Source organism: Lupinus angustifolius, chromosome LG19 (genome assembly GCF_001865875.1).
Source record: "Lupinus angustifolius cultivar Tanjil chromosome LG19, LupAngTanjil_v1.0, whole genome shotgun sequence".
In the NCBI taxonomy this organism is placed as follows: domain Eukaryota; kingdom Viridiplantae; phylum Streptophyta; class Magnoliopsida; order Fabales; family Fabaceae; genus Lupinus; species Lupinus angustifolius.
Window position 1 is genome coordinate 778,964 of NC_032027.1, and position 22,203 is coordinate 801,166.

The 22,203-nt window shown below is 31.4% G+C and overlaps 1 protein-coding gene and 2 pseudogenes across 4 annotated transcripts; all 3 read left to right on the forward strand.

Moving 5' to 3' along the window:
- LOC109333880 lies at positions 1,500-7,758 on the forward strand (annotated as a pseudogene).
- LOC109334352 lies at positions 10,328-16,945 on the forward strand. Of its 4 annotated transcripts, none has more exons than XM_019570080.1 (10): positions 10,328-10,770; positions 11,253-11,633; positions 12,720-12,849; positions 14,153-14,664; positions 14,865-14,945; positions 15,099-15,203; positions 15,315-15,428; positions 15,536-15,622; positions 15,708-15,776; positions 16,254-16,945. In XM_019570080.1, exons 2-10 carry the CDS (start codon positions 11,313-11,315, stop codon positions 16,524-16,526), a joined length of 1,692 nt encoding a protein of 563 aa, XP_019425625.1. In that variant the 5' UTR covers positions 10,328-10,770; positions 11,253-11,312; the 3' UTR covers positions 16,527-16,945. The 4 variants fall into 4 exon arrangements, with proteins under 4 accessions (XP_019425625.1, XP_019425623.1, XP_019425622.1 ...); XM_019570078.1 differs by having other exon boundaries at positions 10,329-10,770; positions 11,241-11,633; positions 15,536-15,619; positions 15,705-15,776; XM_019570077.1 differs by having other exon boundaries at positions 10,329-10,770; positions 15,536-15,619; positions 15,705-15,776.
- LOC109334353 lies at positions 18,289-20,487 on the forward strand (annotated as a pseudogene).

Sequence of the window (22,203 nt, forward strand, 5' to 3'; positions counted from 1 at the left end):
ATAGTTAATGTGACAACACAAATCTTAATCCACATTGTATACTAAATATCATAATCATAAAATGCACACTAAATTACTATGTTTTGAAAATTAAATAAAAACAATGCAAATCTTGTTATAGGAGTAGCTATCATCCTATTATGTAAGCCAAATTCTAATGGACAAAAAACGTATACAATAATTGTTATAAAATCTTTTTTTCACAACTAACACAATATATAATTGACTAACGAAATCAATAGCGTAAGCTAAATAGTTTTTGTTCATATGATAAATCTTTGATGTAATCATCTATTCATAATAGAAGTAGGGTAGTAGGGAAAATTAATCATAGAAGATTAGGTGACCCTGAGATTCATAAAATAATTTTCATCGTTATAAGTATGTGATTAAAATAAAAAATGGTTTTTGTTTCTATAAAACTAATGGATCAATCTGAGGTAAGACATGTACATTTTAGATATTGATTTTAATAATTCAGAATATGCTTTCTTCAATCATAATATTATATTCTAACGTTTTAACACCTAGCAATTTCACTTTGAATGATCTTGGTTAGGTAAAAAAGTTTGCATTAATGGTATAAATAATGTCAAACACATAAAATCAAGGCAAAGCTTATCATCTTGAAAGTGTCACTATCTCATTGGTAAAATATGGAAACTAAATCTGTATGACCTAATCCTAAGGATTCACTGAATTGTTTTTCTCAAAAAAAATATTAATTTATGGTGCAATACGAGATATTACAAAAAGGTTAAAAAGAAGTGTTATATATAAAAGTGTTACATGTTTGATTCCTTTTAAATAATGTTTCGAGATAATTTGTGGATGATTAAATTTTTAAATGTGATATATAAGTTCCATTTTTATAGTAAAGAAAAAATTGTTAGTAGGGAACAACATCATTGTGGTAATCTTTTGCAAGAGTTTTATATACTACTAATACAAAAGTCATTTTCTTTTCTTTTTCCCTCTTGTTTGGAATGTTCTTTTAAGATGTAATGAATTTATAGCATGATTCTTGAATAGTAATTACGATTATTGTGCATTAAATTTAAATTTATGAAGTATTCTCATTTTGGTATGCATGATTCTTCCATTTATCCCCCCATGTCGTGCTCTAAGTGGAAGAGTGTTAGGTGGAAAAACTCCAACTATTTATACATGTCTTTCAGTCTTAGAAGTTAGTATCCAATGCATGAGATATAATTGACTATAACATTCATGAGAAATTTTTTTGTTAACAATTCCACCAATGATCTAAAATACATTTTTCTCACTTATTTTAAATAAACTTGTATAATTTTATTTAATAATGCTCGATGAATAGTACTAGCTAGCAAAATAACCTATCAGTTTCTCGTTCATTATAGCATTTGTTTTTTTAATCAAAAAGTGGGTGTAATATTTCCAAGAGTCCCATATATATAACTCTCTATTTGTGGAAGTTAAGTGGCATTAAGTGGAAAGAATTATTTGGTTTCTAACATGAGATAATGGGTAAGTTTCTTTGCAATGCACACGATTGTTAGTAACCGGAGACTTTTTAAAAGTCTAACAATAGTAACACAATGTTGAAAGTAAATATTAGATTAGGTATCTAATGCTCAAAGTCTAACTATATCATCACCTTTCTTTTCTATGCATTAAGTACATCAAATTTATTGAAAGCAACTACTCACCTAACTCTAAGGAACCATCCATAAACTATTTCCAGAAGTGAGTTAATAGCCAAGTTTCACTATGAAGCCATGAAGGTAAAAAGTATGTGGTTTGAATATTTCTATCTCCCTTAGGTGTTAAACCATACTTAATGCAAATTGCTGATTACTTAAACATTTTGTTTAGATCAACAAAGTACAATCCTAGATTATTGATTTGACATTTGTGCTTTAAAACAATATATATTTTTAAGATAAAGATGAAAGATTGTAAAACTTGATATTCAACTTTGCAGCACATCCTTTGAGAATAGAAATGTAGTTGTCATCAAAGAATGTGTTAAGAGCATAGTATAATGTTTTCTTTAACATTTCTTGTAAGGGTTATTAGGTTGGTAGATGAAATTGGAATTTAATTATAAATTTTATATTCTGGGTTATGTCAATAATTAGTGTTATAAATGTACTTTTTTAAAAGTGTCTCATTATACACTAGGTGTTGAAGTGATAAGTAAATTCTACCTATTAGAATTAAAATGAGGAGTTGCTTGTGAAAATCATTTTTTGTGAGGATATTAAATATCTCTCATAGTGTCACGCTTCAATTATCTAATCAAATTTATTAGTGGATTTAAAAAAAAAAATCAAACATATAAAACATATAAGGTCGGACAGTGAGACAATGGGGGATAAGCTTCATCGTCGAGAGGGAAACAACCAAATCATAAGCTAAAGTCTCTAAATGATCACTCAGTAATAAATAAATAAAGGTGGCATCTTCTTCCTTTTTTCACTTTATATTTGTATACTTTACATTGTGTTTGGTTTTATTTTATTTATATGTCATTATTATTGTCCACACCTAATTTTAAAAGGCTTAATGCATCAATAAATAATTGCATTATCTATGGGAATGAGATTGAAGCCTATCATGGTAATCTCTTGTAAACATGTGCTATAGCTAAATTCTACTAAATAAATGTGCTATATATGATTCATGATTTTTTTTTCTAACATGTATCATTATTATTTATTTTGCTCCTCACCTATGACCCTAATGGGTTAAAATAAAGGTAATTGTCACATTTTTTTCTATCAAAACTAGCCTCATTCTACATGATATAAATCTTCTATATTTATTGAACACTATTCCATACTTGTTAAAGCTTCTTATTAAAGATTCTGCGACATTATGTTTATTTCTTAATTAGAAAGGATTGAGCACTATTCCATACTTTTTATCTCTTTGGAACTTTGATTCCATACTCATTCCAGTAATGAACTTAGTATAAAATAAAATTACATAAATTATATTTCTTTATTTAGACCTATATAAACTTTGCTGAATTATTATATACATTATACTAATTATCTATGCTGAAGAAATAAATGTAATATATTGAACAAAAAATGATAATAAGTGTAATTAAATTAAACAAAATGTGATATTTTATGGAGATATGTCCAAATTAAATAGTATAAGAGTCAATACATCTTCATTATTTTTGGTTCGTTATAATATAATATAAGAGTGGCTTAAACATCTCGTTAAAATTATTGATGCAATTTGCACCGAAACAAAAATAATGAATAGACATTGACTCTTATACTACTTGGACTTATCTTTATAATATATCATATTTTGTTTAACTTAATTACACACATCACGAGTTTTTTCTTAAAATATCACATTCATCCCTCCTTCAAGTGTACTTTGTGTAATCATGTACATAAATTACGAATGATTTATATAGGTACAGAAAAGAATAAATAATTTACGAAATTTCACTAAAATTTAGAATGCCTCAATATAATTTACTCGGGAGTTGGACTATTTATTAGAGACTAACAAGGGCCAATAACATATCGAACGGGGCTAAGTGTTCTCGGATGGGACAAGAAGGTCCAAGCCCATTTATTTAGTATCTCTTGAAGATTAAGTCAATCATATGAGTAGGGAGAGTAATTGTGAGGCATGAAGACAAGTAACCTAGTTAAAAGTAAAAAAAAAAATTAATTTTAATATCTATACATTAGTCGTGTAATTTTTTAACATAACAATATATTATTTATCATTCATGATATCACTCTTACTTAACAGTTAATAATTATTATCACATGAATGATCAACGATTGAGATTAAAGACTTTTGATTATATTTTGTGCTCCATATATTACCCATAAGAAGCTAGCACTCTAATTTTTTTTGCCATTTCTTAAATTATTGGTCTTACCTTGGGCCACCTTGACTTATTATTATTATTATTATTATTATTATAATAATAATAATAATAAAAATAAAAAGTCAAGGTGGCCCAAGGTAAGACCAATAATTTAAGAAATGGCAAAAAAAATTAGAGTGCTAGCTTCTTATGGGTAATATATGGAGCACAAAATATAATCAAAAGTCTTTAATCTCAATCGTTGATCATTCATGTGATAATAATTATTAACTGTTAAGTAAGAGTGATATCATGAATGATAAATAATATATTGTTATGTTAAAAAATTACACGACTAATGTATAGATATTAAAATTAATTTTTTTTTTTACTTTTAACTAGGTTACTTGTCTTCATGCCTCACAATTACTCTCCCTACTCATATGATTGACTTAATCTTCAAGAGATACTAAATAAATGGGCTTGGACCTTCTTGTCCCATCCGAGAACACTTAGCCCCGTTCGATATGTTATTGGCCCTTGTTAGTCTCTAATAAATAGTCCAACTCCCGAGTAAATTATATTGAGGCATTCTAAATTTTAGTGAAATTTCGTAAATTATTTATTCTTTTCTGTACCTATATAAATCATTCGTAATTTATGTACATGATTACACAAAGTACACTTGAAGGAGGGATGAATGTGATATTTTAAGAAAAAACTCGTGATGTGTGTAATTAAGTTAAACAAAATATGATATATTATAAAGATAAGTCCAAGTAGTATAAGAGTCAATGTCTATTCATTATTTTTGTTTCGGTGCAAATTGCATCAATAATTTTAACGAGATGTTTAAGCCACTCTTATATTATATTATAACGAACCAAAAATAATGAAGATGTATTGACTCTTATACTATTTAATTTGGACATATCTCCATAAAATATCACATTTTGTTTAATTTAATTACACTTATTATCATTTTTTGTTCAATATATTACATTTATTTCTTCAGCATAGATAATTAGTATAATGTATATAATAATTCAGCAAAGTTTATATAGGTCTAAATAAAGAAATATAATTTATGTAATTTTATTTTATACTAAGTTCATTACTGGAATGAGTATGGAATCAAAGTTCCAAAGAGATAAAAAGTATGGAATAGTGCTCAATCCTTTCTAATTAAGAAATAAACATAATGTCGCAGAATCTTTAATAAGAAGCTTTAACAAGTATGGAATAGTGTTCAATAAATATAGAAGATTTATATCATGTAGAATGAGGCTAGTTTTGATAGAAAAAAATGTGACAATTACCTTTATTTTAACCCATTAGGGTCATAGGTGAGGAGCAAAATAAATAATAATGATACATGTTAGAAAAAAAAATCATGAATCATATATAGCACATTTATTTAGTAGAATTTAGCTATAGCACATGTTTACAAGAGATTACCATGATAGGCTTCAATCTCATTCCCATAGATAATGCAATTATTTATTGATGCATTAAGCCTTTTAAAATTAGGTGTGGACAATAATAATGACATATAAATAAAATAAAACCAAACACAATGTAAAGTATACAAATATAAAGTGAAAAAAGGAAGAAGATGCCACCTTTATTTATTTATTACTGAGTGATCATTTAGAGACTTTAGCTTATGATTTGGTTGTTTCCCTCTCGACGATGAAGCTTATCCCCCATTGTCTCACTGTCCGACCTTATATGTTTTATATGTTTGATTTTTTTTTTTAAATCCACTAATAAATTTGATTAGATAATTGAAGCGTGACACTATGAGAGATATTTAATATCCTCACAAAAAATGATTTTCACAAGCAACTCCTCATTTTAATTCTAATAGGTAGAATTTACTTATCACTTCAACACCTAGTGTATAATGAGACACTTTTAAAAAAGTACATTTATAACACTAATTATTGACATAACCCAGAATATAAAATTTATAATTAAATTCCAATTTCATCTACCAACCTAATAACCCTTACAAGAAATGTTAAAGAAAACATTATACTATGCTCTTAACACATTCTTTGATGACAACTACATTTCTATTCTCAAAGGATGTGCTGCAAAGTTGAATATCAAGTTTTACAATCTTTCATCTTTATCTTAAAAATATATATTGTTTTAAAGCACAAATGTCAAATCAATAATCTAGGATTGTACTTTGTTGATCTAAACAAAATGTTTAAGTAATCAGCAATTTGCATTAAGTATGGTTTAACACCTAAGGGAGATAGAAATATTCAAACCACATACTTTTTACCTTCATGGCTTCATAGTGAAACTTGTCATAACCATTGCATAATTTGCATTTGTTTTCATTAACCCAACAAAGTAACACAACCCCATCTTCACACTTTCTCTTCACCAAATCTATGTATATTTCGGTATTTTGGGTTAATATTATATTCGGTTAATAATCAGTTTATCTTTTATCATGTTCCACATTTTCTATGAGCTTTCTACACTAGATAGTAATACTATACCAACATGGAATTGTAATAGTGTCAAGTTTGGTTGATTTTTTAAGGGTATGGTTGTATTCTTGAACTTGAATTAAGATGTATAATATATAATACATTGGAAACAGAATACTTTACAATAATAATTTTGATTTGTGAATGAATATTTCAGGCATTCAACATGTTAAACTCTATACCTACAAAGAACTAATAAAAGTCACTGAAGATTTTAATCCAGCTAATAAAATTGGAGAGGGTGGTTTTGGTTCTGTCTATAAGGTAAATTGAACCATTTTCTAGTAATGATCATTGCTTGTTATAGGACATAGAACTAGTATCATATCTTATAAATATGTTACCATGAACATTGTTGGAAAAAGTTGTTTGCAAAAGTTTTCTAATCAATTCTGTTCTTTTCACTCAAGGTGGAGATCATGGTAGTATCGACTTCGATTGGCAAACATGATGTCGAATATGCATCGGTGTTCCGCGTGGACTCGCGTTTCTTCATGAGGAAGTAAGGCCTCTTATTGTTCATAGGGATATAAAAGCAAGCAATATTCTCCTTGACAAAGATCTTACACCAAAGATTTCAGATTTTGGTCTTGCAAAGCTTATTCCACCGAACATTGTAAGTATTGTAATCAACAGTTTGCACAGAAATTGTAACATTTGATCCCTCTGCATCAACTTTAAATGGAACTTAACACTACTAGAGTATGTTCTGATCCATTTTGATGTTTTCTTTCATACTTTTCTTATGGAATTTGCTATCACACTGAAGTTTTTTGCTGTTTACATATGCATATCATATTCCTTAATCATTGTACATCAGAAATTTACTGATGCATGTTCTAATTCAGAGGTTATTTGGCACCGGAGTACGCAATCCGGGGGAAGCTGACACGAAAAGCAGACATTTACAGTTTTGGTGTCCTTCTTATGGAGATAATCAGTGGGAGGTGTAACATAAATTCAAGATTACCAATAGAAGAACAATTTCTACTAGAAAGGGTATGAATAACTCATATAGTTGTATATCTTAGTGCTATATAGTATCATATTCATACATTTGTAATTCTTATAGGAACTATACTCCAATTTCTAGACCTTATTTTAGCTTCCTTTCCGATTCTTGACAGGCATGGGATCATTATGAGCGAAAGGAATTGGTAAGGCTGGTTGACACATCACTAAATGAGGAATTCGATCCCGATCAGGCTAGTAAGTTTCTGAAGATTAGCCTTCTTTGCACTCAGGAATCGCCGGCTTCGGCCATCGATGTCATATGTGGTAAAAATGCTTAATTGAAAAAAGGATGTTGATGATAGTAAGATAACAAAACCAGCCTTAATTTCGGACTTTATGGACCTAAAAGTTAGAAAGAATGAAGGAAGTAATATTGAGACTATATACTATACATCATCCTCTGACTAGGAAGTTTTTGTCATATTTACATGTGTCATACTTTTACTAGCTAGAGAAAATAAATTATCCCAGGAGATACTTTATTCTCTTTTATTGCATCTCTCCTTGTTTTTTTTTGGTAACCTCCCCCTTCCATAATGATGGAAGGGTGATGGTGGCCAATGTGGCTGTCTCAAGCAGCAACCCGGCGGCGAATCTGCACTTGGTGTGGTGGTTCACCGCGAATCGGTGAACAAAATGGTCATTTTGTATATCTATGTTCTCATGGTAGTTGGTAAAATTAGTAAGATTGTTGATAACTATAAATACAATAGTAGATAACATGAGTAATTAGTTGGTTGCATGATAGTAAAGAAATAAATGGTTGTATTGTTGATAAATGTAAATTAAGTAGTTGGTAGGATACCTAATAACAATATAATAACATGGGGTTAAAAATTTCTACATCGAGATGCAAGTGTCACATAATAAAATATAAAAGACAATATGTAATGTCACTTTTATCATTTTATTTACTATAAAATCACATTTTTATTATTAAAAATATGAGGAAAAACAAGCAATTATCTCTTTATTAAGGGAGAAAATCATTGATCAATAACATGGTTGTAAAGGAAAAAAGAATGAGGAGTTAGGTATAAAGAACATAATTGATAAGTGTTTTGTAACCATTGTCCTATGGGTAACAAACCAAAAGTGTAAAATCATTCTTGGAAAACTTAAAATATTGATTCTTTGAAATTAAATACACAACTTCTACCATTGGTTCAAGTCATATGTATTTGATTTCCCTTAAGTAATGTCTCATGTTCAAGTCTTATAGATAGAGAAAATACTCGCTGGGAGAGTTAGTCCTACATACATATGGATGTTCTCGGCTTTGATAAGATTGCATTCAGTGTAAGAATAGTGAAAAACCAAAAAAAATACACAACTTCTAGCATTGTCCTATGGGAATGGTTAGCAAAACCCAAACAATACTAATACTATTCCATTTCCTATGCCTTTTATAGTACCAAGTAAAAGCAATTAAGTTCTTGTAATTCTAGCTCATGAAATAAGTCATCATCTTGAGTCTTGAGAGTGGTAAACCTTGAAACTTCAAGCACATTTAATGAACTTACCAAATTGGAGAAATGCTAGGGAGAAAGAACATGGTACACTTGAGTAATGTATAAGATCAGATTTATTTTATGTCTTTTAACCTTGTAAAGTAGGTCATTTTCTGACAAGGTTGGCACATACCTTATAAATATTATTTGCCAAAGACTAGACATGGATTTATAAGTTCTAAAGTTTTCAAGAGTTTATTAGTTTTTTTCTAACCTACAACAATTGTTTGGTAAAGTTTTTAAGGTCATCAAAGGAAACAAAGTTTTGTGTGAAGTATTGGTAAAATTAGAATATTTCTATAACCCAAAGTTCCAATGTTGTCACAACTCATAACCCATCTACTAGAATAAATGTAAGGGGGTGTTGTCTTGCTTAATTTTATTAAGCATGTGCCTCCAAAAATGAATTTTTATAGTACTTCTTAAATGAGATCATGATATCAACAGAGAGTTGGTCTATTAGTTTCGTCAAAATTAGATTTGAGTATTGTATAAAATCAAATAGCATGAATATTCGATAGTGTTATTTATTATAAAAAGATTTATGTATATATCACAATGTCTTATTCTTTCAATCAAATTAAATGCCTTATTATATTACTCTTTTTCTGTAGTGTGTTACTATTATTTTATATAATTATTATTGAAAACTAATTTCCAAATTCTAACATCAACCAGAACTCAAAATTTGATATCATAGTTTCAAAGGCATCATGTCAAATCAAATACATAATTCAAACATCAAATTTTCAAGTCCAAAATTAAATCAAAACTAACTGATATATTAAGTAATAGGTCAAAAAAAAAACAATGCAGCTTTCAACTATCCTTGCAAGTTGCAACTAGGCAAGTGAATAAAAAAACAAACTCATAAACTAACGATACTTAGTGGATAACCTACACGATTTATAAAAAAAAACAACTGTTTCTTAGTAACTCAAATAAATTAATAAAGTATTGGTTTATTCGTGTAGATCATGTTAGATTTTTAGAGTGACTGAAAAATCAAATGTTCGATTCTTAGAATGACACTTATTAAAGGAAATGACTTATACATCCTGAACTGAAAATGATTAATTCCTTATAAAAAGATGAGAGAATATCACAGTAATAAAAAAAAATAGTAACTCAAATAATAACACTAAATGCTTAATAAAGTGGTCAATTGCAGTTACATAAAATTTCCCTCAAAATTAAATGTCTGAAGTATGAAGAGAGACCCCACTTGAGTTATTATTATTACACGAGATATATCTAATACGTTATATTTAAAGATAAATATATTTTATGAATTTTAATGTTATTATTTAAGATTAAATTTGATTAGAATAAAAATATTAACATGTTATCAAGATATTTGTCATTTCGTCTCTATATCCGTCTTTCTCATAAAAAGATTATTAATAAAAAATATAAATTTGATAAAAATTAAAAATGATGTCAAAATTCCTTTATCTTTCTCTCTCATCCCCTGCAACCAAACAACTATCACACTCTTCTCTCTCCAAACTTTGCAATACTTTTTGAAACTTTCACAAACTCACTCTCTTTTTTCACGACCAATCCCTCATCGTAGTAAAAAAAAACATCGGTTTTTCCTTCACTTAAAGCTACAATATCCTTCTCCATTTCCCTTCAATTTGTGTTTCGGTTACCCTTTTGGCCATTTTCTATGTTTGTCTACAAAAGTTTCAATCTTGATCTTCACCATACAACTTCACAAATCCATCTCCCATTTGGGTTTTAGGGTTTCAACTATTACTGGGTAATCTTCAAGTTCATTCCTTTCATGGGTTTCCTCCATTTTTCAGTGTGCTGTCTTAGAATGGTTAAAGGGTAAGGGATAATAGTGTTGGAGTTTTCAGTGGGGTTGTGAAAAAAGAGAGGAATATCAACATTGTCAAAAAGGGTGGGTTTTTAACTTTTTATCTACTTGTTTATTTATCATTGATTTTTTTATTTTGTTTTGGGGGCTTTTATGAATAATGGTTGCTTTTTTTGGAAGCTTATGTAGGAAGCAATTAACCCCCTTTTGAACGTGATTGTATTCAGTGCTTCTCATGGATTCACACACTATTCTCTTTTGATCCTATGAGTAATGGGGTTCTGCTTTTTTGTTTTCTATCTTTCTCTTTTTGAATTTGTAGCCAATGTTCTTGTGAAACCCGTGAATTTGGCTCATTTATGTAGGGAGTTGTAGTGGTTGCAGGTCATATTTAGTTACTTAATTTGGCAGATGAAAATAATTTTTTTTATCTTTTTATTTTTGTGCAACTTGTTTTATTGGTAGCATTGATGATTTAGCATCACAATCTTTTAGATATAAGGGGTGTTGGATTCATGATGATGGGTATCAATAGCATTTGTAACTTGTTTTGGGAAATGTTTCAGTTGAAGTCATATGAGTGAAAGTTTCACCTAGTTTCAAGGGAATCTTAAGAGGTGTTGGTGATGGAGGATATAGGGTTGTTTAAGCAAGGTTGGCAATGGCTTTGGTCGCAGAAGGACACCTGCTGCCATGCTCGAACCGCGGCGACTTGTTTCAGAGACAAAACTGCTATGTTCATTGAGCGGCATTGGCCTCTTGTGTGCAGTGGTTGCTCCAGGTTGGGGAGCTTACTGAAGTTATCATTGATTTTCTGGAAAGACTCTGCTCTGAGGGGGTTTCAGTCGGTCATTAGTTTCGGATCCGTGATGCTTTTGCTTATAATGTGGAGCTGCTTTCTTAGTTTAACGTCAATGTATTGCCTGGTTTACGTGCTTGTTAGTATGGTATGTCTTTATTTCAACCTGCCATAATCTTTATTCTTGCAGTTCTATGTTCTGATCTGTGTGCTTGTTATTGCTATCCTTTTATTTTCATTTTTTTAGCTTTTCTTTGAGTAACAATCATTATCCACTTCAATTTGGTGTCAGTTTTAGAGTAGTATTAGTTGGCCTATCGTTTAGCGCAAAGTCGGGAAAAATATATTTCTATTGTGGATGCACGAAATATATTATCATATGAAGTCTCACATTGTCTTTCAAGTTTTGGGAGAGTAAAAACTTTTACCTCAATTTGGTATTGTCTCCAGAAAAGTTAACTTCAGGTGGTTGTCTAGATGTTGTTGTCATTAAATTCTACATTTATTCTGTTACATTGATGTTGATTTCTCTGCAATAAAAAATACATGAGGATTTTTTAATGTTATGTTCATTCAGTTTACTTATTTTGGCTTTGTATAACTTGTAATGGCTGATAAATTTCCTAAGTTGAGTTCAAGGTATTATACTATTATGGTAGATTTTTTTAATGACTTTCTTATATGAACATCATTATATGATAAATTTCTTGGTCTACCCGAAAAAAACCCATTGATGGCATTGCATTTTTCAATAAATTTCTGCTGCCTATGCTTCAGGAATTGGGGTATTTTTGGCCTTTGTAGTCATAGGACTTGCATTTAATGTCAGAAAGAGGAACACTATGGTATAATTGGAGATTATAGATTTTCCTGGCGGAAGAAGCTAACATATTTATTGCTCATTGTTTCCATCTAATATTATTTTTCGTAATTACTAATTCTTATAACCTTTTATTTGAATTCATTCTATAGGCCTTGTTTAAGCGTATCAACACTTGGCTTTTAACATTGTATATTTGAATTAAATCCTTCAGCTACTACGTTCTGTTTGCAACTTGACACTGCTATAAATCTTAGTTTAAGAGGTAGATTGCCCTGCAACAATGATGGCTCTCTTGTAACTTAAATGAGGACTTCTTTTGATAGATGTGTTTTATGTGCATGCTTCCATTTAATTTAGTAACAAATAATTTTGCCGAGATAAATGTTCATATAGTTCCATCGGATGTTTCAGGGTGTTGCTGGAGTTGCTGTTCAATACTTGGGTTATACTCCTGGGATTTTTATTGTTGGGCTCTTTGCCATCCTTATTTTGTGGATGTATGCTAATTTCTGGATAGCAGGAACAATATTCTTAGTTGGAGGTATTCTTTCTTGTTGTTTGGGATTTAAGATGTATTTTTCCTAATATCCTGAATAAAAGAGGAGAAGAAGCATGCTTCCTTTTCTTTTATTTTCTTTTCTAATGTATACACTGTTATTATTCTGTTAATTTTTAAGGCAAAAATTTCAATTGTTTTATGTTTTCACACAATGGTGAATCTTGTTGACATTTCCTCAACAACAAACAAAAACCACCAAGCCTTAATCTCACTAGGTGGGGTCGGTTAGTTGGATCGAATGACTCCATAATGTTCTATTGTAAATCATGTTCATTGACAAAACATTGTTCTCTAAATCTTTCTTAATTGTTTCACCTATGGTTTTTATTGGTCTCTCTCTTCTTGTACAAATTGGGCTAACCTCTATTTGATCTACTCTCCTTACTGAGGCTTCTAACGGTCTACTCCAAATATTCCAAACCACCTAAGGCACGGTTCCACTTTCTATTTGATTATTCATTTCTAATCATATCTTGTCTAATGTATTCACTCATCCAACATAACATTCTCATCTATACTACATGCAGTTTACTTTCTTGTTGATATTTTACCACCCAACATCACTGTGACTCTTATAATTGCGTGGTTCCCCTTCAGCTTGAGTGACACCTTTCTATCACCTATGACACCTAAATCACTGTCATTTCATTTACTCCGCGTGAATCCTATGGTTTACATCTCCGTCAATTCCCTATTGTGTTGTACGATTGACTCAAGATACTTAAATCTAGTGACTTGTGGTATGATATGATATTCAATCTTTACCTCCATGGTATGGTTTGTTCACCTCTTGCTAAACACACACTTTATATACTCCATCTCACTTCGACTTATACGAAAGTCATGTTCTTCTAAAGTTTGTCTCCACATTTCTAGCTTTCCATTTAATTCCTCAGTTCGGTCTCCAACTAGGACAATATCATATGCAAATAACATGCATTGTGGCACCGATTATTGGATATGCTCAGTGAGCACATCCAAGACTACTGTAAACAAGTAGGAACTCAATTTTGACACTAATGCAATTCTATACTCCTATGACAATAGGAAAATCTTCTGAGATTTCCTCTTATGTTCCTACACCAGTCTTGATCCCATAATTAAGGGGTTTGGCTTACATTCATCGCCTGCATGACTAGACGTTTTTTGGCTATCATTGGCATGAAACTGAGTTCAGCTGATATTCTATAATATACGGGCTAAGAAGGACTTTATTTTTGTTGGCTTAATTAAGTATTTTGCCGTTGTTTATCCTTATGTTTTTCCCACCAATATTCAAATGCAGGTTATTTATTCTCCCTAAACCGTGCTCGCTTTGTGGTGTTAATTGGTACTACATATGCTTTATATAGTGTTCAAGTTCAAGCGGGATGGCTGGGTGTTTTTCTTTCTATGAACCTTGCATTCATATCTAATGACGTTTTGAATTTTCTGCTCCAATGGTTTGATAATGTGAGTGAAAGTTCGCATTCTGAACAGCAGCAGCAGCAACAGCAGTCAGAACCTATTGTGGAAGATGACTTCTCCGAAGAGTGTGAATACTCTACCCCTTCTGATGAATCTGAGAATCTGCATTCATGTAAATCTTCTAGTAAACCGGCTGTTATTGCAACCACAACCGCACCAGTTGTTGATAAGCAGAAAGAGCTTTCTGCTGACAAAGTTGTTATAGAGCAGGCTAGTTCAATTGATGAAATGAGAAGAATATTGAAGAGTTTGGATCATTATGAAGCCCTTGGATTTGCCCGCCACAAGAAGATTGATGCGGGAGTTTTGAAAAAGGAATACCGGAAAAAGGTATTTGTTTAGTTTCTTTGCATTTTCTATTATGCTTCACTGTTGTCAAAATATTTACGAAGACTTCTGTTTTTTTCGTTTAAGTAGTACCTTGTTACAATTTATGTGGTGTGGAATCACAATATGACCTAAGTTATGTTCTATTTACTAGTCAACTTATACCCTGATCTTTTCCAATGTTCCATGTTTTAATAACATAGGCTATGCTTGTGCACCCTGATAAAAATATGGGAAGTTCTTTGGCAAGTGAGTCATTTAAGAAGCTTCAATGTGCATATGAGGTAAAGTTCTAAGTATTTTATAGATAAGAGCTTTTCTTCTAGTTGATAGATAAGCATTTTATGCATATTTCATATGCAATGTCCAAAATGTAAATGATTTTCCTTCACAGAGATTTCTCTCATTACTAGTTATAACTTATATGAACCTTTCAGGTTCTTTCTGACTCTCTGAAGAAGAGTGACTATGATGAGAAATTGAGAAAAGAAGAATCCATTGCTAAAACTATGAGCCAAAAATCTCATGGTAGTTCACATCAGGTAAATCTTATGAGTATTATTGTAAATAATTTTGACATATTGTACCGGATTGATTATATATATATTTGATAAGATAAATAGTGACAATACATACATATATATTCTCCACAGGATAATCCTGATTATCGTTCCGAAGATTCCAGACGTATACAGTGCACAAAGTGTGGGAATTCACATATTTGGGTATGCACTAACAGGAGTCAGGCCAAAGCAAGATGGTGTCAGGTCTGATTTCTTTCCGGTTCATCCTGATTATTAAGCGCCTTCCTTTTTCTGTCTGTTCCATGCTCACTTGATCTTAGTTCCGAATTTTACTACTTATCCGAAAGCAGGACTGCTGTCAGTTTCATCAAGCCAGGGATGGAGATGGATGGGTTGAATATAAAGGGTCTTTGGTTTTTGACAGGCCTCAAAAGGTAGTGTCTAAATAGCAAATAATTTTATCCATGTCATTCTATATTGTTTGTTTTTAGTTTCTGAGATTGGTTCTTGTCTTCATAGATGGAGATCCCACGCGCTTTTGTTTGCGCGGAGAGCAAAATTTTTGATGTGTCGGAATGGGCTATATGTCAGGTCAGTGCACTCTATACTGAGTATTTCTTGGTATGAAAGGGAGTGGATGAGAATCATTGTATACTAATAAGATAATAGAAAAAGTGGATTGTAAGAATGAACTGTGAGGAATTTAAACTGACACAAAAAAATTCAATCTTTTGGAGGGTAAAGTTCTATTCCATTTGATTACCAAAATTAACTTAGACAATGAAATATCATCTTTTCTAGTTATCTGCTTTATTTCGTTCCTTCCCTTCGATTCCATCCATCCAAACATACCATTAGGATTTTCTTGCATATTTTATATTTTGACAATAAGGATCTTCTTATAAGGCCTCTGCTTCTCTTTATTTGGTTTCTTAGTTTGATTCAAGACATTATGTGAATCTTTAAATGTCGGAACTTGGGAGTCTACAAGCGTTGGAAACTGAGCGCTGAGAAGGATTGTTTTTTACTCCAATTTCTTTACCTGACAGCTAACTTTATTTCAATCAGGGAATGGCTTGTAGGCCTAACACCCATCGACCGAGCTTCCATGTAAACATGGTTGGTTTGGACAAAAGCCAACATTGCAACTCAAGTAGATTCCCATGGGATTTGGATGCTGAAATGATGATGGATGAAGACGAAGAGGCATTTGACTTATGGCTTCAGCAGGCTCTGGCATCTGGTCTATTTTGCGATACCTCCAAACGCCGCAAGAGCTGGAGTCCATTCAAACTGAGTCAAATGAAAGGGAAGAAGCAATGGCGAAGAACTTCATGCTAGTCGGCCGAAACAACATAGGTCATTTATTGCCTTTCCCAAAGGGATTTGATGAAGTAAACATTTTGTAGAAGAAAAGTGATGGATAATGCTGATATCAAAACAAGCATGAAAAGCTTGCAACACTTACACTAAGGTGCCTTGTCTCATCAAAGATAGAGAAAACTTGGGATTATTATCAAAGTGAGGGTTGGATTCTTTATATCCCAATGTACTACTAAGGCATTAAAAGTGCAAAAACCTCATTGCTCAATTGGTCATTCATGTTTACAGAACATAGCTTGAGCTGGTTTTCATTTATATGTGGCTTAGTGTTGCCTTGTTCTTATATTACAAAGTTGTATTTTTTAAGTATAGCAGGAACTACTTTTGGTACATTGTACATACTTCCTAATAAAAACTTCAGTATTCCTTTATGTTAACTTAACATACATCTAAAAAAAAATGATGATGAGTTGTTACATGATAAAGTTTTTTCCCTTTCATTTAATTGGATATGATCATGGTTTCTTATGGATTGATATAAAATGAACCAACAAGACGTTGGTCTAGTGGTGTAAGGCTTCATTAAATCCTCAGAATGACAAAAAAAGGTTCGATTTTTTGGAGCGATACTTGTTGGAATGGATAATCATGTAGTTACGTACTCCGAAATGGATTAGTTTGTTATTCAAATGATAAAGGTATATCTTTGGTAGTATAAAAAAATCATGTAAGATGCTTTGGATGAATAGAGAAGCTTGTAGTAGTAGCAATACCAATGAAGGGTAGAGAACAATTTGGTTTTTTTTACAATGTCTATTTTGTGAAAAAGAAAAGTCAAACGACAATTTCTTTTGATTATTTTGCCTTCAAAGTAAAAAAAAGTGGATATTAGGCATAGAAGTTAAATTCTTGGTCAAAAAGTTTGTTAGATAAAATTGTTTTAAAGTTACTTAAGTATATTTAGTCTTCATTTATTTAATATAAAGGATGTCTTGTCATGATGTTAATTTATTATAAAAAAATATTAATTTAGAATGTTTGACTTTAGAGGATTTTTTTAAAATGTGACAATAGGGGTACCAATATTCATGAAATTATTATAAGGTTATAGACATCAAATCTTGAATGTGACCCACATACTTAATTTAAACAAGTGTATTTAGAATTTGGTATAGAGTATGTGAAAGGAGAAAATGTTCCCTAGATTATTTGTTTTTCTCATCCAAATTTTTTTATACTAGTTTGTACCTAACACTATATGACTTAGAATCAATCAACTATTACATTGTATATATAAAAAAAAATCAAAACCTTTTTATAATATTTCAGGATTCATATTGTTGCTTGCATTTTCTTGATATATAAATTAGCAAGGTGCGTTCCACAAGTTGTGGTTTCAATTGAATTGGTCAGAACTCAGAAGAGTTCACATTTCATGATTGTGACAAAAAGTATCAATGTATTCATTGCTAGTTACATGATTTTCTCATTTAACCTACTGCGTATCGATTTTGGCATACCACATGTAGTATGTATCCGGATTTCCATAAAACATGAAGTATGTTTTTTGGCATTATTAAGGATATTCTCTTAACTAATTATGCGTGATTGTCATCCTAACAAGTGTAGCCGTAGGCCATTGCAATAATATATAGAATCTACCGACCAAAACTAGTACTGACAAACATGTAAATATGGTTCAAACAAACCATTGAGTATATCATGACAAAGTTGCATATGTAAGCAATCAATAATTAAACCAAGAAAAATTCAAATGAAACAAATAAAAAATGACAAAAAATAATTGAATTCAATCTAAAAAACCATGGGATCAAATCTGATACAACAGAAAGAGAGAAGGAGGATTAGCATTGCAGAGAGAGAAGTGAATATTCACGGTTGTTTGAAGCTTCATTTCTCTGGTCAATGATTCATCTTTCTTCTTCATATTTTTGGTCCCTTTTCAGTTTCAAAGTTGGCACATTTGTCATTACATTTAAAAAAAAATTAAAAAAAAATGTTTTTTTATAACTTTGATGAATACCCTTTTGAATTTGATGATTTATCCTCCACAATTTTGACCCTTTAAGGTCTATGAAGACTTGAGGCTTTAGAATTCTTGTTGGGTTTATAGTTGAGCTTCACATAATTAAAACCATTGTTTTTAATGCTGAAATGTGTTTTTTCCACAAAAGCTTTGAACTTGTTTGATTTGATGAGTGTAGTGGTTTTTACTAGCTAGTTTTGCAACTGTGTTGAAATGATTCTGCTGTTTTTGTGCTTGTGTTCAATTTGTTCTTCATATACTTTGTGATCTTTGCTTAATTGCAAATTTACAATTCTGGCTGATCACTACTTGTAAATCATAGAACATTTGTTTGAGGAAGCATTGTTTGTCCGGAAATCGTTTTCTTTCGGTTAGAATTGGTTTCTCTGCATTGTTTCTGCATTTCTTACCTCTGCTGTATGATAAGAAGCTTTTGTAATATGATCAGTGTCTGACTTGTAGTTTCCTTGTAAATTTTCATTCCTTTATGTTCTACTTTTTCTAGTAACATGATTACAAATAGAGTCTAATGTTTTCTTCAATATAGAATCTGAAGAGCTTTCTTAGTTCCAATCATTGCTAAATGTGTGTAACCTTTTCACTAATGTGGTATTTTGTGCAGCAGAGATTTTTCTACTGATATGGCCTATTGTTGCAGCTGCAGATTTACGCGCAAAAGAGTCTCATGTCTAACATAGAGGATAACAAAGATCGAATGGATGTGGATGCATCCGATGAATCAATAAACATGCCGTCGTCCCAAAAGCAGGTTGCATTCAGCTCTTGCCTTATCTCATGCTTAAATTAAAAATCAAATCTTACTTCGGACGAGATAATTTCGATACCATGAGTTTGTTTTACGGCCAAAAGAAGTTCTATTTTGTGACTTATAAGTTCATAAACCTTGTAGGAGGAAACTATAAGGAAAAAATATGGAGGACTTATGCCTAAAAAGCAACCACTCATATCTGAGGTAGTGTGTGTGAGAGTTTCATTGTGCACTAACTTAACAAAATCCCTATGGTCAATTCCGAAATGAAAAGTGCTTATTAATATTTTCATTCTAAAATTAACTTTTACGCTAGGACCATGAGCGCGCTTACTTTGATTCTGCGGATTGGGCACTTGGAAAGGTACTTCTGGAAAACATATCTCCTTAATAATTTCATATATCGAATTTTCTTACACTCTTCTGTTCCTTCAAATGAAACAGCAAGGTGGTGACAAGCCTAAGGGACCACTTCAGGCTCTTCGGCCTAAGTTACAGGTATTTAGCGAATACCGTGTTGCCTGATGGTCTTTTACTTATTTTTTCGAAATAGTTATCATGTTCAATCGCCGATCGCACATAATGGAACTAAGGCTTTGGTTGTTGCAGACTCGTAGTTATTAACTGTTGTAATACATGAGTGTCTTTTCTTTACTGCTAATCAAAGAAACATTATTAGGTGTGACCAAAGAAAAACAGAAGTTAGAATCTAACCATAATGCTGCCACTTTAATGTATTGTGCTTGACGAAATTCGGCTTCGCAATTCTGCTTTTCAGCCAACACAACAGCAAACTCGTTACCGGAAATCTCCTTATGCTCCGTCTGGAGAAGGTATGTGCTATTTGGATTGGTTGCTTTCTCTATTCATAGTCAATTTAGATTCCTTTCTTCATTCTCTAAGAAATCAGCATGGACTAATTAACCGAATTCGCAATGTGTTCTACTTTTTACAGAAGAGGAAAGTTTTCCACCAGAAGATGCACCTTCCAATGAGTAGTAATATAAATGAATGGTGGACGATGGAGTACATGTGTATAAATCTTTACACCGATAGTGCATAGATTTTATACTCTGGTTTGTGTTTTACTCAACTATTTTTCATCCCTATTGCTTTATATCAAAGACATGGTACTCATCCACATTTTCAATATCTCTAAGTATTATGAGGTAAAAAAAAACTAACTATTTGAGCATAGTGAATTGAAAACCTTCCTTGTAATCAATGTTAAGATTTTTTATATAATATGCAATTAACTCCTGAAATACTTGTAAGAATTACATACAATCTGAGGAAAAAATTGTAATGTTTTTGTATGATGCTATAAAATTGATGCATCATGTTACATAAGCTCTGGAAAATTGTGTTTCTAGTGTGTTATGTTCCAAGTGACATGTTGGGTATTCTAAGTGTGAATGAACAAGTCTTACATTGGGCAAAAATAAATAAGTTAAAGAGCATATAAGTAGATGGACCTATAGACCTAATGCCTTAAGGTTTTGGGGTGGTGTCAAACCCACTTATATGCTTATTTCACTTGGCTAATGGAAAAATGTTGTAACCCATGGAAGAAGATCTCTCAAACAAATGGTATTATGATTAATCAAAAAAATAAATAATTATTAATTTTTTAATTTAAAAATATTTTTTCAACCAATCATAAAATAAATTAATGATACATAACATAATGCTTTATCTCACACTTTTTACTCCACACAAAAAGGGAATGTGACGTGTCATATGCTCTAATAATAACTTTACTTTAAAGAATCCAAAGTTGAAAGCAGAAACTCAATCAAAGTACATCCATGCATGTTGCAAAAGTGTCAACTTAGAATGTTTTTCACTTTGTGAATGAATATTCATTCCTTCACCCTTTCAATTTTCTCATTAAGGAAAGTTCAAACGTACGAAATCAAAGCCATCGAATAATCAAACCACAACATTTCATAATCAATGTTTTACGTTGATTATCGACCGACTAACACAACGTTCACATTTTAATGTCAGATTGGACGCCCCGTCGTGTTCTCCTTGGCTGCTGAAGGAGAGAATGGTGTAAGAAAAGTACTTGAGATTGTCCATTGTTATAAGGTACATAGTCACATACACAGGGTGCCATGCAGGTGTATACTGTATAGTACCCTTTAGGCCTTCAATAAGGTGAATTTGCATTAAAACTATCTATATTTACTAGTCAAATTGTGTTGAAAATAGAGAGAAAAAATGCAAGTGTTGCTGTTTGTTTCTGATGCAAGGCTTGTTCAACCCTTAGCATGGGGATTCCACAATGGGTATATATGCCCAAGCTCTCAAGGACATTGTCCTAAAACACTAACCAAAACCAAAAAATAACGTCTATGTGTACAAGAATATGAAACAAAGGTGCTGAAAGGTTTGTTTCAAACAAGAATGCCACAAGATTTAGTATTGTCACTTTTGGATTTACTAGCATGGCAAAACAAGGTTGGTAAAAAGGGAGTTACACTATTAAATAACACATTTTCTTTGTGGAATCTAACCTAATTTTACACCACTAAATCAACGTTTTATTAAATTTCATTAAAAATGAAGATCGACTTAGGAAGATACATACTATAAATTTTTTCATAAATTTTCAATTCCACATTCCCAAAACACAGAAACTCTGTTGGGAGATCTTCATCCATGAGTTAAACACTCCTCCATGGGCCAAGTAAAAGAAGTATAGAAGTGGGTTTGACACCGCATCTTGATCAAAAATCTTAAGACATTAAGTCTATGGGTACTTTTTTAACTCATCTGTTTTACACGAGACTTCTTAGTTCACACTTAGAATACCCAACAAAACTTATTTAAAAAATCAACTCCACATAGGATGGTGTTAATATTAGAAAAAG